The following is a 20,586-nucleotide window of genomic DNA, read 5'->3' as shown; positions in this document are numbered from 1 at the left end:
CGAGCAGGGAGAGGCTTTGTCAGGGGCCGAGGTTGCTGTGGGCCAGGTCAGCAGCAGGTTCATCGCCGGGGAAGCCGAGAGAGCCGCAGGGAGGCGTTTTTAACCCTGGTCCCAGCGACCGTCTGTCTGCCCTGCAAGTCTCTAGCCTGGCACTGGGTCAGCTGCGCTATCCCTGTGCTCCCACGGGCTGATGTACAGGTGATGTACGGGGGATATACGGCTCTGCAGCCGCATCAGCGGGACGAGGCCGTCCCCACAGCAGAAATGGGGCAGTGCCAGCGGCTCGGACTGCAGCCCAGGTGCTGAGAAGAAGTGCGTGATCCAGACTCCATGGGAGAGGACTCTGCTCACACCCGGGGATCGCAGGTCCCTGGTGCATGGCCCTGGCATAGGGAGGCAGGTGGGGCAGAGCCGGGCCGTCCGTCTGTCCCTGCTGTCTGGTGGCCAGGCTGGGGCAGCAGGGCTGGCTGCTGGGGGCCCGGTCCCCAGGGAGTACCCCTGCCACCGGCAGGCACTCACTGCCTCCACCCCCCAAGATGGGACCCCTGCTCTGCAGCTTGGGAAGGGCTAGAAGAAGAGAGCAGCAGACGCCGGCTCGTAAAATAGACTACATGCTTTATTGGATTTAAAAGTTTTATGAAATGACAAAAAAAAAAAAAAATCAAGAGTTGGCAGATGCGTCAACAGTTGCCATTTGGTGGATCCCCAACCCCTTCTCCAGAAGCATCGACAGCTCTCCGCCACCACAAGCAGCGCCGCCGGGACCCCAGCTCCAGCCCGGGCAGCCCCACCGCCGCCAGCCCCGATCCCAGGGGTGGCCGAGCCACTCTGAGCGTGCCCTGCCCGCGGTGGCGGGGTGCCCGTGGCAGCAACCCCAACCATGGGGGCCAAGCGCGATGTCCCCCCCACCCCGCGCCTCGGAGCAGCCACGGGGAAATGCAGGCACTTAGTCATTTAGAGGAATTTTCTCTTATCTCAAAGCAACAGTGTAATTGTCTAACTACCACCTATGAAACAAAAAACACCTTTATAGCCCTTCCTGTATTGTCAACATATATATTACTCTGGCATAAAGCAAGGCCCCAAGGGGCTTTCGGCATCCTGCCTTGCCTCCTCTTCTTCCTCTGCCAGATGTACAACCTCCTCTGCCCGCAGCAGGTGAAGCAGCCAGGGTGGCCATGGGCCGCAGCCCACTGCCGGGGACATGTGGGACGGCGGCACGGGGGGCTTGCGACGGAGGAGGTGGCAGGGGCAGGGACCCCGGGCTCGGTGGGGAGCTCTGAGGGGCCGTGCCGTGCCGGGCAGCAACCTCGCGGGGTGCGGGAGGGCGGCTGGGGGCACCGGGCGCTGCGGGCAGGGGCTGCAGAGCTGCGCCTGGAGGGAGCTGGGCTCGGCCCACAGTTACTGCCCAGACGGGGGCTCAGCCCCGCGGCCAGGGCTGCGACGGGGGAAGCGCGCCGAGACAGGGCTCTGCGCAGCAGGACGCGACCTGCAGCCTGCCGAGGGAAGATGGGAGAGCCGCCGCGCCCCGGGCAGCGGCTTGGGACGGACCGAGACCTGCCGCAGGCTGTGCCGGCACCCAACGGTGGCAGGGCCCAGGCTGGCGCAGCCGGGCAGACCCCGGCCTCCAGGCACCCTTAAGGGCAATGGACGCCCGGGTGAGCCCCCAGCACCCGCCCTGAGGGCATGCCTGCTTCGGGGGCATGGCGCCGGGGGAGGACACACATTTTCAGGCTCCTGCCACCCACGCACAGCCTGTCCCCAGCCAAGGAGAGCCCTGCCAAACCAGGACACAGGGACGGGCCCCGCAGCCGGCAGCCCCCTCCTCTTGGTGTGGAGGTGGCGGCCGGGCCCGGCCCTGCAGCAACACCCCTCGGGGACTCCTCCATCACCAGGGTCGCCGCTCCTCACCCCGCTGAGCCACGCACCTCCGAGTACGGAGGAGCTGCCTCCGGCCCTGCTCCCCAGGCAGGTCCAGGGGCCTGGGGAGTAAAGACAGGGGCAGCCGTGGGCTCCTCTGCCCCAGCATCCAACCCCCCACTGCGTACAGGCACCGTCCTGCTCCGGCAGCTCCCGGCACAGCACAAGCCTCCGGCAGCACCATGCCCGGCCGGGCAAGCAGCCCCGTCCCACCATGGAAACCCAGCGGGCTGCGGCCGCCCCTGGGGCAAGCGGGGAGCGGGTCGAGGGCACGCTGCGGGCAGAGCTCCTGGATGCACAAGTACCGGCAAGGGCAGGGCCCTCCCTCGCGAGGGCATTTTACTTGCTCTTGCTTATCAAGAGCGCACAAACTGGGATTCCCCCTCCCACACGTCACAGCGATGGGGGCCGGGGTGTAGAAAAGTGATTCAGAAATGAGGAGAGAACCGCTGCGATGACAGCGAGGCAGCTCACCCGAACGCTCGCACCAGAGTCACCCCGAGAGGCGAGCGGGGAGCGCGCTGCCTCCTCGGGGAGCGGCCGGCCCCGCTCCGTGCGCTCCCCGGCGAGCTCCCACCACCCCGAGCTTCCATACCGCCTGTGCAAAGGTTGGAAGAGGCAGAAGAACCGGAGGAAAAAAACCGCAAAGAAATAAAAAATAAAATAAAAAAAATAAAACCACATTGAAACCAAACCCAAATGCCATGTGGCTGAGCAGAGGCAGGAGTAACTGGAAGCCATGCACAGCAAAGCCAGGGACTGGAGCAGTCGGAAGGGGAGAAAGGGCGGCTGTTCTCTTCGGGGGGAGCGGTCGTCATCTTTGTTTTTTTTTCTCAGAGATCAGGAAATAAATAAGTTTAAATAGCTCCTCCCGCTGCCGGTGCTAGGTGAGGTGACTCAGAAACGGAGGGTGCGGAGGGGAGGGCAGCGGGTGCGGGGTCCGGGATGGGCGGGTGCGCTGCGCTCCCGACGCATGGCCGCACCCCGGTCCCAGCGGGTCCTGCTCCTGGGTGGGTTTCCTCTTCCCCCCCCCCCTCTCTACTTCTTGGGCTTCTTGAAGATCTTTAGGGGGAACTTTTTCTTGCTCTGGCCGAGGTCAACCTCATCGCCTGTCAAGCTGCTGTCCTCGTCCCCCGGGCTCTTCTTGGCAGCCAGCTGCGGGATGCGGGTGCTCTTGGCGCTGCTGGGCCGGCAGTCAGAGATGGGGGAGGGGGTGTCGGGGTCGGTGGAGCTGGGGCTGTGGGACCGGGAGGAATCCGAGTGGCTGTGCTTGCCGGCTGTCGGGTGGCTGATCTCCCCCAGGCTGGAGGACTTCTCCATGCCGTGATTCACCATCATCATCTTCTTCATCACCATGGGGCTCTCGGGCAGCCGCTCCGGCAAAGCCGCCAGGGCGGAGGCTTCCGCGTGCCTGCTGCCGCCATTGGGGGTGGGCGCGGCGATGGCAGGGTGGCCGGGCGCAGCCTCCTCGATGGACCTGGTCAGCAGGTTGGGCCGGGCAGCCAGCAGCTTGGGCGCAGAGCTGGGGATACGCTGGTGGTCGCTCAGGTGCGGGATGGAGGAGTCGGAGTCGCAGCGAGTTAAGTCTCTGGGGTTGAGAGGGTGGAGGGGAGAGAGAGGTCATTAGCGCCGGCGGCCCGGCAGCCCCAGGACGCGCGCCCGAGCCCGCGCGCACACACGGATGCGGCAGCAGCTGAGGGGGGCCGGCGGGATGGGCCAGGCAGCGGAACCCCCACGAGTCAGCGCCAGCCTGCACCGGTGGCCGGCAGCGAGCCGCCGGGGAGCAGAAGTGGGGCAGACGCCCGCCCCGCTCCTGCCGCCTTGCCCGCCGGTTCTGCCCCTCCGTGCCAGTGCCAGCAGGACGACTGCGGTGGGCACCCCCGGGGACGGGGGGCTCATCCAGCCCAGTGCCAGCGACCCAGCACGCGGGGCAAAGCGACCCCCTCCGTCGCAGGCAGGCAGGCAGGCACGCAGGCAGGGCTGCTCGCTGCCTCCCCCCTGCAAGCGCCGACCCAGCACGAGCCGAACGCCGCTCGGTTCAGTGCCGTGGGGAGCTGGAGGAAGCACTGTGCGGGAGGCAGAACCAGCGGGATCGAGGTGCCCACCCATGAGGCAGCGGCAAGCGCTCGGCCCTGGGCTCCTGGGTCCAAAGCTCCCTCCCGCTCCCTGAAAAACGACCCTGCCAGCCCACGGCCTTCCCACGGCTCCCAGCGGGAGCTGGGCCAGGAAGCTCACAGCGCTGCACAGCCCCGGCCCCTGGAGAACCGGTGCGGCTGCGGGAGCCGATGCCCTTCCAAGCAGCCGGACTGGGGGCAGCTTCACCAGAGGCTTCCTCTGCTCTTGCTCAGCTCGCATCCATGTGTGCGCACGCCTGCTTCGCCCCTCCGAGCTGCGGGGCTGCGGCCTGACCACAGCCCCGGGACAGAAACCGCCGGACTGACGGTTTCCCCCTTTTCCTGGGTCAGCTGGTGCAAACCTCTAATCCCGGAGGGAGGAATTAGAGGTTCGACTTTCCCCGCGCGAAGCCGTGCCCGAGCACACTTCGGCCACGCAGCTGCCTGCAGTCGCTGCCTGCAGTCGCTGCCCGCAGACCCTCTGCTGCACAGCGGTTTGTGCCCCCAGCCTGGTGACTGCAAAAGGCATCACAGCGTTGCTGCGCCAGCCCGCGTAGCTCCCCGATGCCTTTGGAAGTGGAGAGTGGGAGGTAGGAGGAAGGGAGAAATGGAAAAGTCACAGCTTACTCCTTCCAGCCGGGATCACCCGGATGGGTGCAACGCTGCTGTATCCCAGCCCCACATCCCCACGGTCCCTGCCGAAACCTGCCAGCGTGCCCGTGCAGCCGGACAAGGAGCTACGCTGCCCTCGCTACCGCCTACGTCAACACTGGCCTCAAGACCGGGCCGCCGCACGGCCGCCCCTCCTGCCTGACGGGGCAGGCACAGGGAGGGACGGGGCTGCGAGGGGACCTGGCGCTTGCCCCTTACTCAGGGTCTGCACCAGCTGGAGGCAAGAAGTACAGAATGGGAAAGGTGAATGGAGAGAAAAGGAGCAAAGAGGAGGAGAAGCGAAAAGGTGCGAGAAGAGAGGCGGGAGGTGCTCACCAGTTCTGCGGCCCCCATGCTCTCTGCTCCCGGCACGGACCCCCCCACGCCCCCGAGCCCCAGGACGGGGGTCACTGTGCCCTGCTCCAAACCCGCCCAGCACAGCGTGCGAAGAGCCCCCAGTTCCGCTTTTACGGCACCAGCATAAATAACATCAGAGCTTGGAGGCGAGACAAGAGACACCGCCCTCACTGCAGAGCCGGTAAATGAGGCTTCGGGCGGCACTGGGCAGGTGAGCAGGAAAAGTGACCGCAGCAACAGACCACAAAGGCACCCGTGTGACCTACTAGCACAAGGTGCTTGTAAAAAGGCAGGACAGATTCTCCTCAGATCGCTGGCCTCCGTAATGGTAACAAGGCATTTTTAACAAACCCCACTGAAGAAACGGGCCCTTGTTTGACAGCTCCGTAGGAATATATGGAGCAAAGGGGTATTAAAAAACCTCAGGGATGGTTAGGATACAGCCCAAGACCCGCTGTGAGAGCCCAGCTGTGGAGACTGTCTCACCTCTTATTTTAACAAGAAGAAACTAGCCCCGGGCATTGCTAGAATAGTCCTTGCCTTTCGCACAAAACAACTGAGCCCATCTGACATCCGAGCGATGGAGAGCCGCATCCTCAAGGTTAGCAGCAGGCAGGGCAGGACAGGAACTGAACAATCTGGATGGTGTGAAATCCCCAGCTATTCTGAGTGAGCATCTTGGAGGCCGTCCAAGGGAGACAACTGCCATGAAACACACCGCACGGAGCCACGGGAGCTCCCGGTTCCCCAACGCCACCAGCGGATACCGCAGCTCTGCAGAAGGTCACTGTCACAGCCCGTGACCCACAGCTTTCACTGGGAAACGGGCTGGGTCATGGGCAGCCCGCTTCGGGAACAGCAGCGCCAGCGAAACCTGATGGGGCTGAACATGGGAGTATTTCAGAGCCATCTTCCAAAAGCTGGACACCAGTGGCACCCGTACAACCCGGGGGGGCTTGAGACCTCAGGCTGCTGCTAGCAAGTGCAGAGGGGAGATGTAACCACAATCACAACTTCCCTTTAAGAAAGTTAGGAGTCTCGTGCTCTTCCTGAATGTTTCTTGCCCATGTTGGTGCTTAACAGGCCTGCAAAGACAGAATTTCTGGCGGGGAATTTCTGCCAGGCCACTCGTCGTGTCACCTCTCTCAAGAGAGGGTGGCAGCAGCCATCACATGCACATGCTGGGCTGCTGTCGAGAGAGACGCTGCGAGGGTGAGCCAGTGCTGAACACGTGCTTTCAGAGGTTTATTTCCTCCACAAATACCTGGAAAGTGGCCCCTTTCCATGAAAACAAAGCAGACGTTGGCCACATGGTTTGGCACCAGCCCTGCAGACTGATGCCGAGCAAGGGAAGGCAGCGGCCGGCATGTCCTCCCACTCGGTCCCAGCGCATCGAGCGGGGAGGGATGCTGCTGCGGAAGCTGCGTCTTCTGAACTGCCCGTGGGCTGCCTGTCCTGCCGCCCACGCATCTGGCGGTCACCGCTGGCTGCCGAGTTCAGGGGAAAAGGGTCCATTCGCTCATCCACCACCGTACGGGCACACGGGTGAGGCAGCACGGGAATGCAGCAGGGCAAAACCTTGGCCTGGAAACAACGCTGATCTGAGCTGGGACTATGGGCAGGCAGGACAACCTCCAGGCAGCGCGGGCAGGTCTGCAGCACCCGCTCCAGACTCATTCCAGCCGATCCCGTCAGGCTGACGTGCCACTGCAGCAGGGTCGGACCACCACTTCCCCGGTGCCGGGGTCGCTGCCTTCGCTCATGAGCTTTACCTGGAAACAGGTCCTGGCTGAGCTCGGCAAACGGCCACCACGTGACCTCCCCGTGGACCGCCGCGCAAGAGCAGAGCACCCGCTGCTGAAGTTCACCCGACGCAGCGTCTGCACCATGTGGATGCAGCGTGCCGCAGGCAGGTTTAGACAGTAACACCTGCTCACTTGAAATGAAAGGTTCTAACTCCACTAAGAATATTCTGTTCCAGTAAAAATCAACCCAACCTCTCTACTGGCTGCCACAATCACAAAGGTATCTGGGTGGGGTCAGTGAAAAATCCTTTTAAAAAACCCCCGAGATAATGGCATGTACAGCAAAAATAATTTTTTTAACTGAGGTGACTTCAAACATGCCTTATTTGTAAGGAAGGTGAGTCTTCTCCCTGCTGAGATCTGCAAATGCCCATTAGCTTGAAGGCCATCCGGCGAGCCTCTCCCTCTCTCTCACAAGGTCCTGCATAGTTTTAAATCCAGAAGAGACAAAAGCAATCCCGCAGCATGGAGAAAATGACGACAGCAGATGGCGAAACATCCTCCAGTCCAGGAGGATTTTCTTCCCCTGAGCGCAGACACTGGGAACCTGATCCTCAGACAGCTGGTCCCGTGCCCCGGGGAGACGGAGGCGAAACGCTGGCCGATGCCGGCGAGCAGCTCGGAGCAGCTCCTCGGTGTGCACCACGGCTGCCACATCTCCTCCTGCAACTGCTCTCATGGCAATGGAGGGTCCCTGGGCATCAAGAGTCCGGGGGCCGGTTTGTGGGGTCCACCTCCCCATTGCAGGCGTGGCTGCCGCTGCTGTTCCCTGGGGATGCCCTGCCCCGGAGCGGATAGCCGGCACCGCGCTGGGTGCAGCACTTGGTCCAGCCTTGCTGGACCACGATTTTTTCTCTCTGGGCTTACCAGCTTGCTGTCCAGAGCGACTGAATCACAGAATCACTAAGGTTGGAAAGGACCTTCAAGATCATCAAGTCCAACCATTAATCCAGCGCCATCATGTTCCCTAAACCATGTCGTGAAGCGCCACATCCACACGTTTTTTGAACACTTCCAGAGATGGCGACTCCACCACCTCCCTGGGCAGCCTGTGCCAATGCCTGACCACCCACTCGGTGAAGAAATTTTTCCTAATATCCAATCTAAACCTCCCCGGGCGCAACTTGAGGCCATTTCCTCTTGTCCTATCACTAGTTACTTGGGAGAAGAGACCAACCCCCACCTCACCACAACCCCCTTTCAGGCAGTTGTAGAGAGCAATGAGGTCTTCCCTCAGCCTCCTCTTCTCCAGACTAAACAACCCCAGTTCCCTCAGCTGTTCCCCGTAAGACTTGTGCTCCAGACCCCTCACCAGCTTTGTTGCCCTTCTCTGGACACGCTCCAGCACCTCAACATCCTTTTTGTCATGACGGACCCAACACTGAACACAGGATTCGAGGTGCGGCCTCACGTGCCGAGTACAGGGGCACGATCCCTGCCCTGCTCCTGCTGGCCACGCCATTGCTGATACAGGCCAGGATGCTGTTGGCCTTCTTGGCCATCTGGGCACACTGCCGGATCATGTTCAGCCGGCTGTCAACCAGCACCCCCAGGTCCCTTTCTGCCAGGCAGCTCTCCAGCCACTCCTCCCCAAGCCTGTAGCGTTGCATGGGGTTTGTTGTGACCCAAGTGCAGGACCCGGCACTTGGCCTTATTAAACCTTGTACAGTTGACCTCTACCCATCGATCCAGCCTGTCCAGATCCCTCTGAAGGAGCTGATGGGGGAAAAGAGCCTAGGAATACCCACTTTTGAAATATCCCAGTGGTGCTAGTTTTGTTCATAATCTGTCCAGCTGTAACTCAGCAATATATTCCCGAAGGGCAGAGGCAAGGCACGGTGACTGCTGACACCAGCATGCCAAGCGGCACATCAGCGGTGGGCAGTGGAGAATACTCCGAGCAGCAGCAGCCCCCACGCCGCTCTGCGAAGCTGCGGTTCAACCCATGGCATCCAAGGCGCAGGCGTGACGTGACGGCACACGGCAGAGCGCTCACCATGCCGCGTGGCCACAGGGGATGACCCAAGGGGCTGGCTGGGCCATTAACCCACCCCGACAGCTGATGGACCAGGACATCGAGGCACCCACAGAGAGGGACCTCCCGAGCCCCCACTGGGGCACCCAAGGGCAGGGGCTGGTTCTCAGGAGAACGGAACACCAGCAGCTGGAAACTTCTGCCGGGACTTAGTACAGCCCAAAACGATCGTTCTCGTGGCTCCCACAGGTAAGCGCACGACAGGGGAGGTGTGCGTCTGTGGGGACGTGACTCCCTAGGATGCTGGAAAAGTAGCCCAGCGAGCTGCAGGCAATGCAGGAGACTCCTGCGTGCATGGAGGATAACGTCCTATGCCGGGCAATAGGCAGCCCTACCAGAGGAGATGCCATACTGGACCTGTTGGTCACCAACGCATGTGAGCTAATTGGTGACATCAAGACTGGAGGCAGCCTGCCTGCAGTGATCATGCACTGGTGCAGTTTGCAGTCCTGAGGGATATGGGGCAGGTGAAGAGCAAAGTCAGGACTCTGAATTTTAGGAAAGCAAAATTCTAGCACTTCAGGGAGTTGGTCAAGAGGACCCCCTGGGAAATTGCCCTCAGGGACAAGGGAGCAGAGCAGAGCTGGCAGATCTTTAAGCATGCTTTCTATGAGTGCAAGAGCTTTTGAGCCACAGGTGTAAGAAATCTGGAAAGGAAGGCAAAAGGCCAGCCTGGCTGAGTTGAGACCTGCTGGTCAAACTAAAGCGCAAGAAGGAAATGCAATGGCAGTGGAAGCAGGGACAGGGATCCCGAGATGAGTACAGGAACGCTGCCCGCTTGTGTAGGGATGGGGTCAGGAAGGCCAAGGCGTGGCTGGAGCTGAACTTGGCAAGGGATGCAAAGAACAATAAGAAGAGCTTCTGCAGGTATGTCAGCCAGAAAAGGAAGGTCAAAGAAAGCGTACCCCCCCGAAGAGCATGACTGGCAAACAGGTAACAACGGATGAGGAGAAGGCTGAGGTACTCAATGGCTTCTTTGCCTCAGTCTTCACTGGCAGTGTCTCTTCCCACACCTCTCAAAGGGATGCCCTGCAAGACAGGGACTGGAGGGGCAAAGTCCCTCTCACCGTAAGAGAAGATCAGGTTTGAGACCACCTGAGGAACCCAAACACACACAACTCTGTGGGACCTGACGAGATGCATCCCACAGTCCTGAGGGAACTGGCTGATCACAGAATCACAGAATCACTAGGTTGGAAAGGACCTTTAAGATCGTCAAGTCCAACCATTAATCCAGAACCACCATGTCCCCTAAACCATGTCCTGAAGCGCCACATCCACACGTTTTTTGAACACTTCCAGGGATGGCGACTCCACCACCTCCCTGGGCAGCCTGTTCCAATGCCTGACCACCCTCTCAGTAAAGAAATTTTTCCTAATATCCAATCTAAACCTCCCCTGGCGCAACTTGAGGCCATTTCCTCTTGTCCTATCACTAGTTACTTGGGAGAAGAGACCAACACCCTCATCGCCACAACCCCCTTTCAGGTAGTTGTAGAGAGCGATAAGGTCTCCCCTCAGCCTCCTCTTCTCCAGACTAAACAACCCCAGTTCCCTCAGCCGCTCCTCATCAGACTTGTGCTCCAGACCCCTCACCAGCTTCGTTGCCCTTCTCTGGACACGCTCCAGCACCTCAACATCCTTCTTGTAGTGAGGGGCCCAAAACTGAACACAGGATTCAAGGTGCGGCCTCACCAGTGCCGAGTACAGGGGCACAATCACTTCCCTGCTCCTGCTGGCCACACTATTCCTGATACAGGCCAGGACGCTGTTGGCCTTCTTGGCCACCTGGGCACACTGCCGGCTCATATTCAGCCGGCTGTCAACCAGCACCCCCAGGTCCCTTTCCGCCGGGCTGCTCTCCAGCCACTCCTCCCCAAGCCTGTAGCATTGCATGGGGTTCTTGTGGCCAAAGTGCAGGACCCTGCACTTGGCCTTATTAAACCTCATACAGTTGGCCTCTGCCCATCGATCCAGCCTGTCCAGATCCCTCTGCAGAGCCCTCCTACCCTCCAGCAGATCAACACTCCCACTCAGCTTGGTGTCATCTGCAAACTTACTGAGGGAGCACTCAATTCCCTCATCCAGATCATCTATAAAGATATTGAACAAGACTGGTCCCAGAACCGAGCCCTGGGGAACACCACTCGTGACCGGCCGCCAGCCGGATTTAACGCCATTCACCACAACTCTCTGGGCTCGGCCATCCAGCCAGTTCCTCACCCAGCGAAGAGTAAACCCGTCTAAGCCTCGAGCCGCCAGTTTCTCCAGGAGAATGCTGTGGAAGACGCTGTCAAAGGCTTTACTAAAGTCCAGGTAGACAACGTCCACAGCCTTTCCCTCATCCACTAGGCGGGTCACCTGGTCATAGAAGGAGATCAGGTTGGTCAAGCAGGACCTGCCTTTCATGAACCCATGATGTCGCAGCCAAGCCACTCACCATGATATCTGAAAAGTCCTGGCAGTCAGGTGAAGTCCCTGGAGACTGGCAAAACGGAAACATTGCACCCATTTTTAAAAAAGGTAGCAAGGAGGACCTTCACATCCAGAGGGTAGTGGTCAACGTCTCAGTGTCCAGATGGAGATCAATGACGAGCAGTGTCCTTCAGGGGTCCATACTGGAACCAGTACTCTTTTAATGACCCCAAGCCGAGTGGTGTGGTTGGCACGCCTGAGGGACGGGATGCCAGCCAGAGGGACATGGACAAGCTCAAGGAATGAGCCCACGTGAACCTCATGACGTTCAACAAGGCCAAGGGCAGGGTCCTGCACCTGGGTCAGGGCAACCCCCGGTATCAGCACAGGCTGGGGTTGAAGGGATGGAGAGCAGCCCCATGGAGAAGGACTTGGGGGTCGTGGTGGGTGAAAAGCTGGACAGGAGCCGGCAATGTGCACTTGCAGCCCAGAAGCCAACCGTGTCCTGGGCTGCCCCCAAAGCCGCGTGGCCAGCAGGGCGAGGGAGGGGATTCTGCCCCTCTGCCCCGCTCTGGGGAGACCCCCCTGCAGGGCTGCGTCCAGCTCTGGAGCCCTCGGCACAGGAGAGACACGGACCTGCTGGAGCGGGGCCAGAGGAGGCCCCAGCAACGCTCCGAGGGCTGGAACAGCTCTGCTGGGAGGACAGGCTGGGAGAGCTGGAGGGGCTCAGTCTGGAGCAGAGAAGGCTCCGGGGAGACCTTCCTGCAGCTGCCAGGGCTGAGAGGGGCTGAGGAGAGAGATGGGGACAGACTTTTTAGCAGGGTCTGTAGCGATAGGACAAGGGGTAACGGTTTTACACTAAGAGAGGGCAGATTTAGTCTATATCTAAGGCAGAAACGTTTCATACTGAGGGTGGTGAACCCCTGGCCCAGGTTGCCCAGAGAGGTGGTGGATGCCCCATCCCTGGAAACACCCCAGGTCAGGCTGGACGGGGCTCTGAGCAACCTGCTCGAGTTGGGGATGTCCCTGCTCATGGCAGGGGGTTGGACTAGATGGCCCTGAAAGGTCCCTTCCCACCCAAACCCTTCTGGGATTCTATGCACACTGGCTTTGCCAGAGAGAGCAGGGAGGGGACGCTCCCAAGCCCAGGGCCGAGACAAGATAGGAGGGAAGAAAATTGCCAGGATATTGCTGGTCGTCTTGGGTGAGGCTCAGCCAAAAAGCGGTAACATATATCCTGCTAATTTTCATGAGACTTATGCTCCTGAATCAGTATGGCACATTTTCAAGAGGAAACGCTGGCCCAGGGCACAGCAAGCCTCGATGGTATCACGGGAAGGTGCCTTCAGAGAAACGCTTCTCTGGTGCAGGAACTACGAAACGCTCATCCCTCCCAAAAACCTCAGACCACCAATAGAACATGAAAATACCTGGGAGCCTCACTTAAGACAGCGAGTTCCTCAATGCCAACTGCACTGCTGCAGTGTTCACTGCTTTCTTTTTGGTGTAGGTGGGCACGCTTACAATCTATGAAAACCTGAAGCCAACAGGATTAACCTACGTGAAGGCAGGACGCGTGTGCTGCTGCTGTTTTATCTGCTTTCACCTGTGCTTCCCACCTTGCCACTCCAAGAACCCAAACCGACCGCAGTGAATGACAGAGGGTGAGAAAATGTGAATGGATTGACTTTGCAACAAAAGAAGCAGAGAGCAAAGCATGGAGTAGAGAAAGACTGGTAGTGGTGGAGAAAGCGGGGAGAGGGCAGGAGAATGATATAGAATAAATATTTATTTTTCTCAGCTCTGCAGCCCACTGAGTGATCTCTCCTGGTGGGCTCCTTGCTGTCTGTACAATCCAGGACACAGGCTGCAGGAACACTTAGGAGTGGCTCAAGGGCGTTTGACATCGAGGCCAGGGCTTGGTCTACCAGCCTCATACAGACCTTGCTGCCTCTACCACTCCCTGCCCCTTACCAAGAGCACCCACAGCTGCAAGGCTATACATTATATACCCAGCTAGCATGTGGCACCAGGGCGGCAAAGGCTTCCCCTAAGGCAGAATGAAATTTGCCGTATGGCTTACTTAATTCTGCTGTGCTCAGCACGGCACAGTCAGGGGCTTAGAAACAGCCTCCACAATGAAAGCCCAACAGTAATTTCTTCCCTTCCATTCTCTAAGAGCTGTGAACTACTCTTTTCCCTGGATTACTGACACTCTCCTTTTGCTTTGGCTGCCATCTCCCTTCCCCGCTGGAAAAGGGCCACCAGCATGGGGATTTGGTCCTACGCTCCCATCTCCATCAGGTTTATCCACTTGAAGCAGGCACTGGCAGCAGAAACCTCTGTGCACACAGCACCCTCCAACCCCTCTCCCCCCCAGGGATGCCCAGTCCCCTTCATTAACATTAAAAAACACACATCAGCCTTCAAAATCAGAACAGCTCTGACCTTATTTGCACCGGATCCTCTGAAGCCAATTGCAAAAGAGAAGCAGACAGTGAGGAGTTCATGAAAGCAATTCACCGGCCACGCGCTGGCCTTGCCTGGAGAGAAGGTCCCCTACCAGGTTAACCCCCAGCAGACTTTAGCACCGTATACAGCTTGCACGGAGAGGAGCGATCCCCGAGCCTTTCTCTGGGGGAACAGCTTGTTTGAGACGATTTCTCTTGTGAGGTCTCGCCAACATTGGCATCTGCTGGCTATGAGAGGCTAAAGCGATCCAGCAGCCCAAAGCACTCAAGGTAGCACTCTCCTCCTACCAAGGGAGCCAGGAATTTTTTGGGTTCCGTTTTCGTCCTTGGCAATGACTCCCTGGAAGGCCTTTCTCAGCCTCAGCTTCCCCATCTGTTCTGCTTGCCTCTTTGGGAGGCTGTGGAGCTCGAGGGATGTGTGTAAAGGCCTCCAAGACTGGTTATATAAAAGAGAAAGAGCAATACATTGGCTTGTGCTGTGGCTTGCCTTCATGGCAGTATTTTAAGAGAGATGCATCTAAGCAGGATCTGCTAATGATGCAGTTTGACAAAAAACTAAAAGCAACAAAATAAGAACACATTTGGGCACCCAAGTCTTCATTTCTGTTTTCTGAGATGAACAGAGAATGAATGAGCATGGATTTTGGAGTCGTCTGCTATTGTGTAGCTGAAGCAAATCTGATATGAAAAGTTCTCACTCTGCAGAATTCCACTGCTAAATCAATTATCCTGCATCAACAGGTGGTCTTTGCTACAGGAACAGGGAGAAAACAGTCCCACCTTCCACTGAGGGGTGACCAATTTGGTTCTGACAAGCTACTAAGTGCCCGTGGGGAACCAGGAGAAGACCCCAGCTATTCTCTCCTAATGACCTCCAGCACCATTGTCTTTCCTAATTGGGATCCCAAAGGCACACCACACTTCCCTCTGCCACTCTCAGGGGGAGTCCGCAGGACTGAGACTTTAACCTGGTCAGCAGTCAAGTGTATCACAGGCCGCAGCTGAAAAAAAATCATGTTTATACAGCTATTTTTGAAACAGTACATCAGCCTTCGAGCTCCCAGGACAAGCCCTTTCTACAGAGACAGGAAGGTCGATGGTAAACAGGGACTGTGCGATGTTACCAGAAGCATTCCCAGCTTTTATCAGTCAAACTGGGACAGCTGCAACTGAACTCAATTTGGCAGTAATTAATCTAAATTTGAATTATGCTGCTTCTCATAATCCCAAAACAAATATTACTAAATTAACCAAGATGTTGCTCTTTAACTGCCCATTGCGGAGCAGGTGCAGTAATTTCTCCCCGCCCCGATACTCCAGAATCCATAATCTGCCCGGGGCTGCTCAGGCGTTGCTTCTCGCAGCCTGGGCGCAGGGATGCTCTGGGCCCGCAGGCAGCCCCGCTTCGAGACAGACAAGTTAGCGAGGGGGTGAGACATCCAAAACAGAGACTGTGTAAATGATGTCGGGGGAGAACCTACGCCTAAGGGCAGAGGTACCTACAGAAAAAGGAATAATGGTACAACGTGCCAGGACAAATGAAAATGTGGTGACTTGGCATGGTGTCCTGCCTGGATAAATAAACATGAAAGGACATCGCCCCTACTGACTTCCTCACGGAGAGACTTCCAGCCTTTTCCCAGAAGTCTGTTCCCCAACGCTGAGGATAAGGAGACTATTTTTAATTTTACCACGGAGAAAGTGCAGAACAGAGCGATTAAATGACTTGGCCACGGTCACAGGCAGTGACCCAGGCCTCCGGCAGGGCAGGAGGACGGGACTCCCCGATGGCCCGCTACAGCCCTTCCACCGCCTGCTTCAGCGCCGACACCTCCGCACCGAGCGCCTGCAACGCCCCTGAACTAAAGACCACGCAAACCGCACACCCTACTCGCACCTTAGCCGAGGGTTTAATCGAGCATTGGAATGGATGCAGGCTCAAACAACGCTCTGGAGCTGCGTGCACCCATGACCCATGTGGGGCAAGGACCTGCGACTGCTGCCCATGGACCTCATTCAGAAGGAAGCCAAGGAACATGACCCTCTGCTTGGGCTACAGAATGTTTCTGAGCTCAGGACGGCTGCCGGAGGGCCCCTCGCAGCACCCCAGTTAGATGAGACAGGGCTCCTGCTTCTGCCCACCCAGTCCTGTGGCTAATGCCAGCACGGTGAATCAGGAGAGGTCAGGGCTGTGGGGATGTGGACGATAACCCGTCCCTTGTGTCCTATCATACACAGGTCTCCAAAGAGCCACCACTTGCCGGCTGGTACTGCTGAAAGCGACCAAGTTAAAGCCAGTGATCCAGCAATAAGAAGCTCCAACTCCCTCCTCATTATTCAGACATTCCTTAGCCAAAACACAACCAGGCCTCATCCCCTACCAAAACAGAGGTAGAGAGTCACTCTGAAACCCCGAATTCCTGAAAGCTGCTTTTTGCCAGCTCTTAAAAACAGCACAAATTTCAAACACTCCGGCAGCACCAGCTGCTATCTCACAGTATCTACCCATCACGTTTCCTTTGCAATTTGCTTGTGAAGACCCCAAACAAGTCAAGGCTTCAAATAAGGTCAGTGTTTGTTTGATTAGTTGTGTTACCTTTGTTCTCACAGGTGCATTACCCAAGTGAAAGACTGACTTATTTAGCGATAACCGAGTACCCAGGAATTCTCATTTGCTTAGCTACAGTTAAACAGCACCTCCTTGGTTTATGCACCCACTGAGCTTGCAGATACAGGAATGGACCATGGAGCACTCCTTAGAGGGTCCACTGGCATGGGAGAGAGGTTGAAGAAACAAACATGTGGATAAATGATGAAATAAAGGCCCAAAAGGAAAGGGCACAAGGAATCTAGGAGAAAGAGCACCCAAGCAAGCATCAGCTCTGAGACACAGCAGGCAAGAGGGAGCTAGAAAAGAAACAGCAATATACCCAAAGCTCTCAGTGCGACAGCGAACTCCAGAGGTGACATCAGGAGGGGGCAGATCAGGGATGGAGTCCATCTGAAGGAAATAAGAGGAGGTGGTGTGATGGTAATAGGTAGGGTGGACATGGCAAGCAGGAGCAGATGCAGCGGTGGTGGATGAGGAGCAAGAGGTGGAAGAGGTGGTGGTGGCAGCAGATGATGGGCTGGCGCCGGGAAGGTCGGAACTGAAAGACTGTCCAGAGGAGAGGCTGTGCATTCGACGGAGAGAGACTCTGCCTGCCTGGTAATGGGCAGGCTGGCCCGACTCATTCTGGCCTTGCACATAACTCTCTACCAACCTCTGAGATCCGTGGGCGTGCTGTGGGTCCACCAGGCGCTGGCGAACTGTGGTGGGCAAGGCAGGAGCTGTAACGAGAGAAAGGGGAGAACGCTGAAGGCAGCTGGAAAGAGACTGCACATCAAATCCGCGAGGAGGCACCGCGATAAAGCTGCCGCCCACAGCCAGGGCTATGCACCGCAGCGCCATGCCTTCTGTCACCGTGACACTTGCTCCGGCCGCTGCAGCCATCCCACCTTCTGCTATCAGTTACGCTGGTTTACTGCAGAAGCAGCATTAAGCTGGCGCTACTGCTTAACATGCTAGATTAATGCCCAGCCCTTGAAAAACTACGCATGACATTTCTGCTACAGGTGCTTTCTGAACACCTTATCTGATCATCTTGCTTGAAGCAGAAATTGGCTGCATGATTCATCCTACCCAACTTTACGTCAGAGCTACCACCCGGGCTCCCTTTACAGTAAACGTGAAGAAGTTGGTACTTTCAGAACATGATTCATTTCATCCTAACGCAGACTTCCAAATCGTTCAGATGCTTCATGCCTTGGTAGTACTATTTCCCTACACTGCCTAAAAAAGGAGCCTCCGGTGATCAGCTCAGATGTAGGCACCTAAAGCTGGCGAGGTGAGCTCCACTCCCGGAGCTCAGCTCTGCTCTTGCTTCCAGCACCGTCGTGCTGGTGCGACTGCTGGAGCAAGGCCAGGAATGCGGGACCAAAAGCGGGGTTGTGAAGTACAGCCACACTTCGTGTTCAGGCGCAGGACAGCTTCGATGAAGATGCAAAAACCTCCCAGCCTTGTACCCTTCTGCAAGGCAGAATGCCTGGGACACGTGGCAGATGCATAGTAACTATGGTATTAATTGGGTAGGCACAGGCTTTTGTCATTAGTCCATGCCTGAAATTATAGCTCTGGTCCAAAAGTGGCATCATCTGTTCCCAGTCTGTCTGATAATTAACTTACTGATCAAAGAGAGGCTCAATTTGAAAAATATTTTTCTCTAATTGCAAATTCATCTTGGTCTGGAGAAACAAACTGGACCGCCTCCTCCAGCGCACTGTCACCAGCTTTTAAACATCATAATGATCTTTCTGGCCACATAGCCTTACCTGGTCAGGCACGAGAGACCAGAGAGCTCAGCCAGTTGTCTCTGCACAAAGCCTACACTACCTCTGCACCGCACCGACACACTGAGCCGGAGCCAGGGCCTTGCCTTCAGAGGGGCAGACGGAGGCACCTTCGCCCACACGGAGATTTCTGCACACTCATTTCCGTCAGGCAGAGCATGAAACATGGAAAACTAAGGATCCACGGGGCTGCATCGCCATCCTGCAACCAGACTGCTTGTATTTAATCCACTAGCTGTAATTTCCATACAAGATGTTCCTTCTTTTGCAGGAGATAAGGTGTTCAGGATTTCTTATATGCATAAGAAATAAATGTAAAAATAGGTTAAAAAGGTGAACAGACAGGAAAGCTAAGAAATGGAGTAGAAGGAGAGCTCCTTCGGGAATCGAAGAACCAGCAAATCACTGCTATAAAAATACACAGCTTGGAAACACGAGTCTCCTGCAGCTCATATGATAGCAACAACTCAGGTACTGAAGGATCACTGCTAGGACATATTTCAGGTGGAAGAAGAAACAAGCAAGAATAATTCAGGCAACTTTGTTGTTTTCACAGCAAATCACAGTTTCTCTCGCAGGGTCCCACTGCTCAGGTTCGCTACTTCTTGCTTTACTACACTGCCCATCTACGAGCCTTTCACCGGAGCTCTTTATGCCATCCACTGTCTATGTCACAATTGTTTTTTTTTTCCTCTTAAGAGCTCCAGAGCTGAAATTAAGTGAAACAGAGTCACACAGAGTCAAGGTGGAAAAAAATCCCTTGCTCTGGCGGGGACTGCAAAAAGCTGATCAGAGGAGGTGAGGGGGAGAGTGCTAACGGGCAGAACTGGAGGCTGTTCCAGCTCTCCTGCTGTGCCTTTGCAGCAGCGACGCTGCTAACTCGGGCAGCGCGGACAGGAATAGCACAGCTGATCCCTGCTTGCCTGCTGCTGGCGGGGATACAGCTTAGGAGTCTCAGTTTGGAGGGCTAGTGGGGATCCAAGCTCTGCAGAGTAATTTACTGGGGATTATGGGTTTCTGTTATGTTTCTTTTTCTCTCGGGCCATGCTTTTTTCCCTTAAGTTTTTTTTTGCCCTGGTGTTCCACGCCTCATTTACCAACTGGACACATTACACTTTTGTGCTCTCCTGTTGCATGATTTACCCTGATAAGCACAGGACCAAAGGCCGAGACCTCGCCTTGCACAGCCACAGCGGACCGCGGCTTCCCACAAACGTCGTCTCACTCCAGACACTGAACGTGTTTTACCAACGTTAGCCAAATAACCTGCTCGTCGTCTCGAGGAAGCCCACCGCCGTGCAAGCCCTAACCAATGCCAGCGCACAGCCTGGCCTGCCGCGGCACACGCTCGTCCTCCTCCATCCCACGACGGCCGGCGTTGGGCAGTGCTCCGCGAAGGGAAGGCTTCCAGCCGAAAACGGGAGGCTCGGCATCTCTGGGACTGAGCGTGCCGTCCCCACGGCCTCGGTGTCAGGGCACCGGGGGACAGATTAGCATTATAGGTGGCATTGCTCAGATTTATTTAAGGGTACTGAGGGAAGAAAGGCACAGCAGTCGGCAGCAGACCCTGTGGGGAGTGACTGGGGTCAGCCTCGGCCGGCAGCAGAGAGGCTGTGAGCAAAGCCTGTGCCGACACGGAGGAGGAGGTGGGATGAGATGGGAAACGTTACCACCTCCTCCTGGCCTAGCTTGAATCCGTCATCTCCACCTCAGGGGTAAAACCAAGTGAAAACAACCCTCCAGATTTCATAAACATGTTTTTTCTTTTTTTAAAGGAAACCCAAGAGCACATGAGAACTGCAGCTAACTGTGATTCTTCTTCATCCCACCAGACTCTTCCCGGGGGTTAGTAAAGATGCTGATGACTCAGTGAAGAGAGGTACATTCATTAGTTTTCTGTGTGAGAAAGTGGGAAAATTTGTGTATGTATTTTAGTCCAGAAAAGGGGTAGAGGGTAGAACAAAAAATTATAATTGAAGAGAACCAAACCAGGGTATTTCCAGAGGGACTGATCCTCCGAGGATAGAGACGAGCGGTCACTGAACCTGCGCCCGAAAAGCCAGGCTGCATCTGGGATGGGCCAACCAGGTGTCAACGGGAGAGAGAAAAATGTGGTTTACTGGGAGAACCATCACGGGCAGTCAGCAACATCCCCAGCACATCTCGGGCGGAAAAACTCTGCGCTTCTCTCCTGAAGCAGTTTTTGTACACAAAGAAAGAAAAATCCTCGAGGGAAAGACAAACGCTCCCGTGCTTTGGGAACTGGGGTGCCCAGCGCTTGCTACCTGGAGTTATCGCCCGCAGGGGAGCAGCTGCGCGCTGCGGACGGGGGCAGGCTCGCTGCGCATCACTGGACTGACGGGCACTGCAAGGGCTCACTGCAGTTATCTCACTCGAGGCGTCTCAAGCAAGGCACAAAGAAGCTGAGG

At 56.7% G+C, this 20,586-nt stretch overlaps 1 protein-coding gene across 5 annotated transcripts in view; it reads right to left on the bottom strand.

Annotated features, from left to right (window-relative positions):
- Positions 1-2,036: 2,036 nt before the first annotated feature.
- Positions 2,037-20,586, bottom strand: part of STIM1 (stromal interaction molecule 1) — a gene marked incomplete at its 5' end in the record, with an annotated part of 111,068 nt that continues 92,518 nt past the window's right edge. For 2 of the 5 annotated variants that reach the window (XM_082013992.1, XM_082013993.1), the window contains 2 exons: positions 2,037-3,508; positions 16,699-17,098. In XM_082013992.1, the coding sequence (XP_081870118.1) occupies positions 2,959-3,508; positions 16,699-17,098 (950 nt within the window). In that variant the 3' untranslated portion in view covers positions 2,037-2,958. Of the gene's footprint in view, positions 3,509-16,698; positions 17,099-20,146; positions 20,228-20,586 lie in introns of all 5 variants that reach the window. The other 3 variants (XM_082013991.1, XM_082013994.1, XM_082013995.1) reach the window with 3 other exon arrangements.

The sequence above is a fragment of the Phaethon aethereus genome (genome assembly GCF_964289735.1).
Source record: "Phaethon aethereus genome assembly, chromosome: 1".
In the NCBI taxonomy this organism is placed as follows: domain Eukaryota; kingdom Metazoa; phylum Chordata; class Aves; order Phaethontiformes; family Phaethontidae; genus Phaethon; species Phaethon aethereus.
Note: the sequence above shows the minus strand (reverse complement) of the source record. Positions and strands in the feature narration are given on the sequence as shown.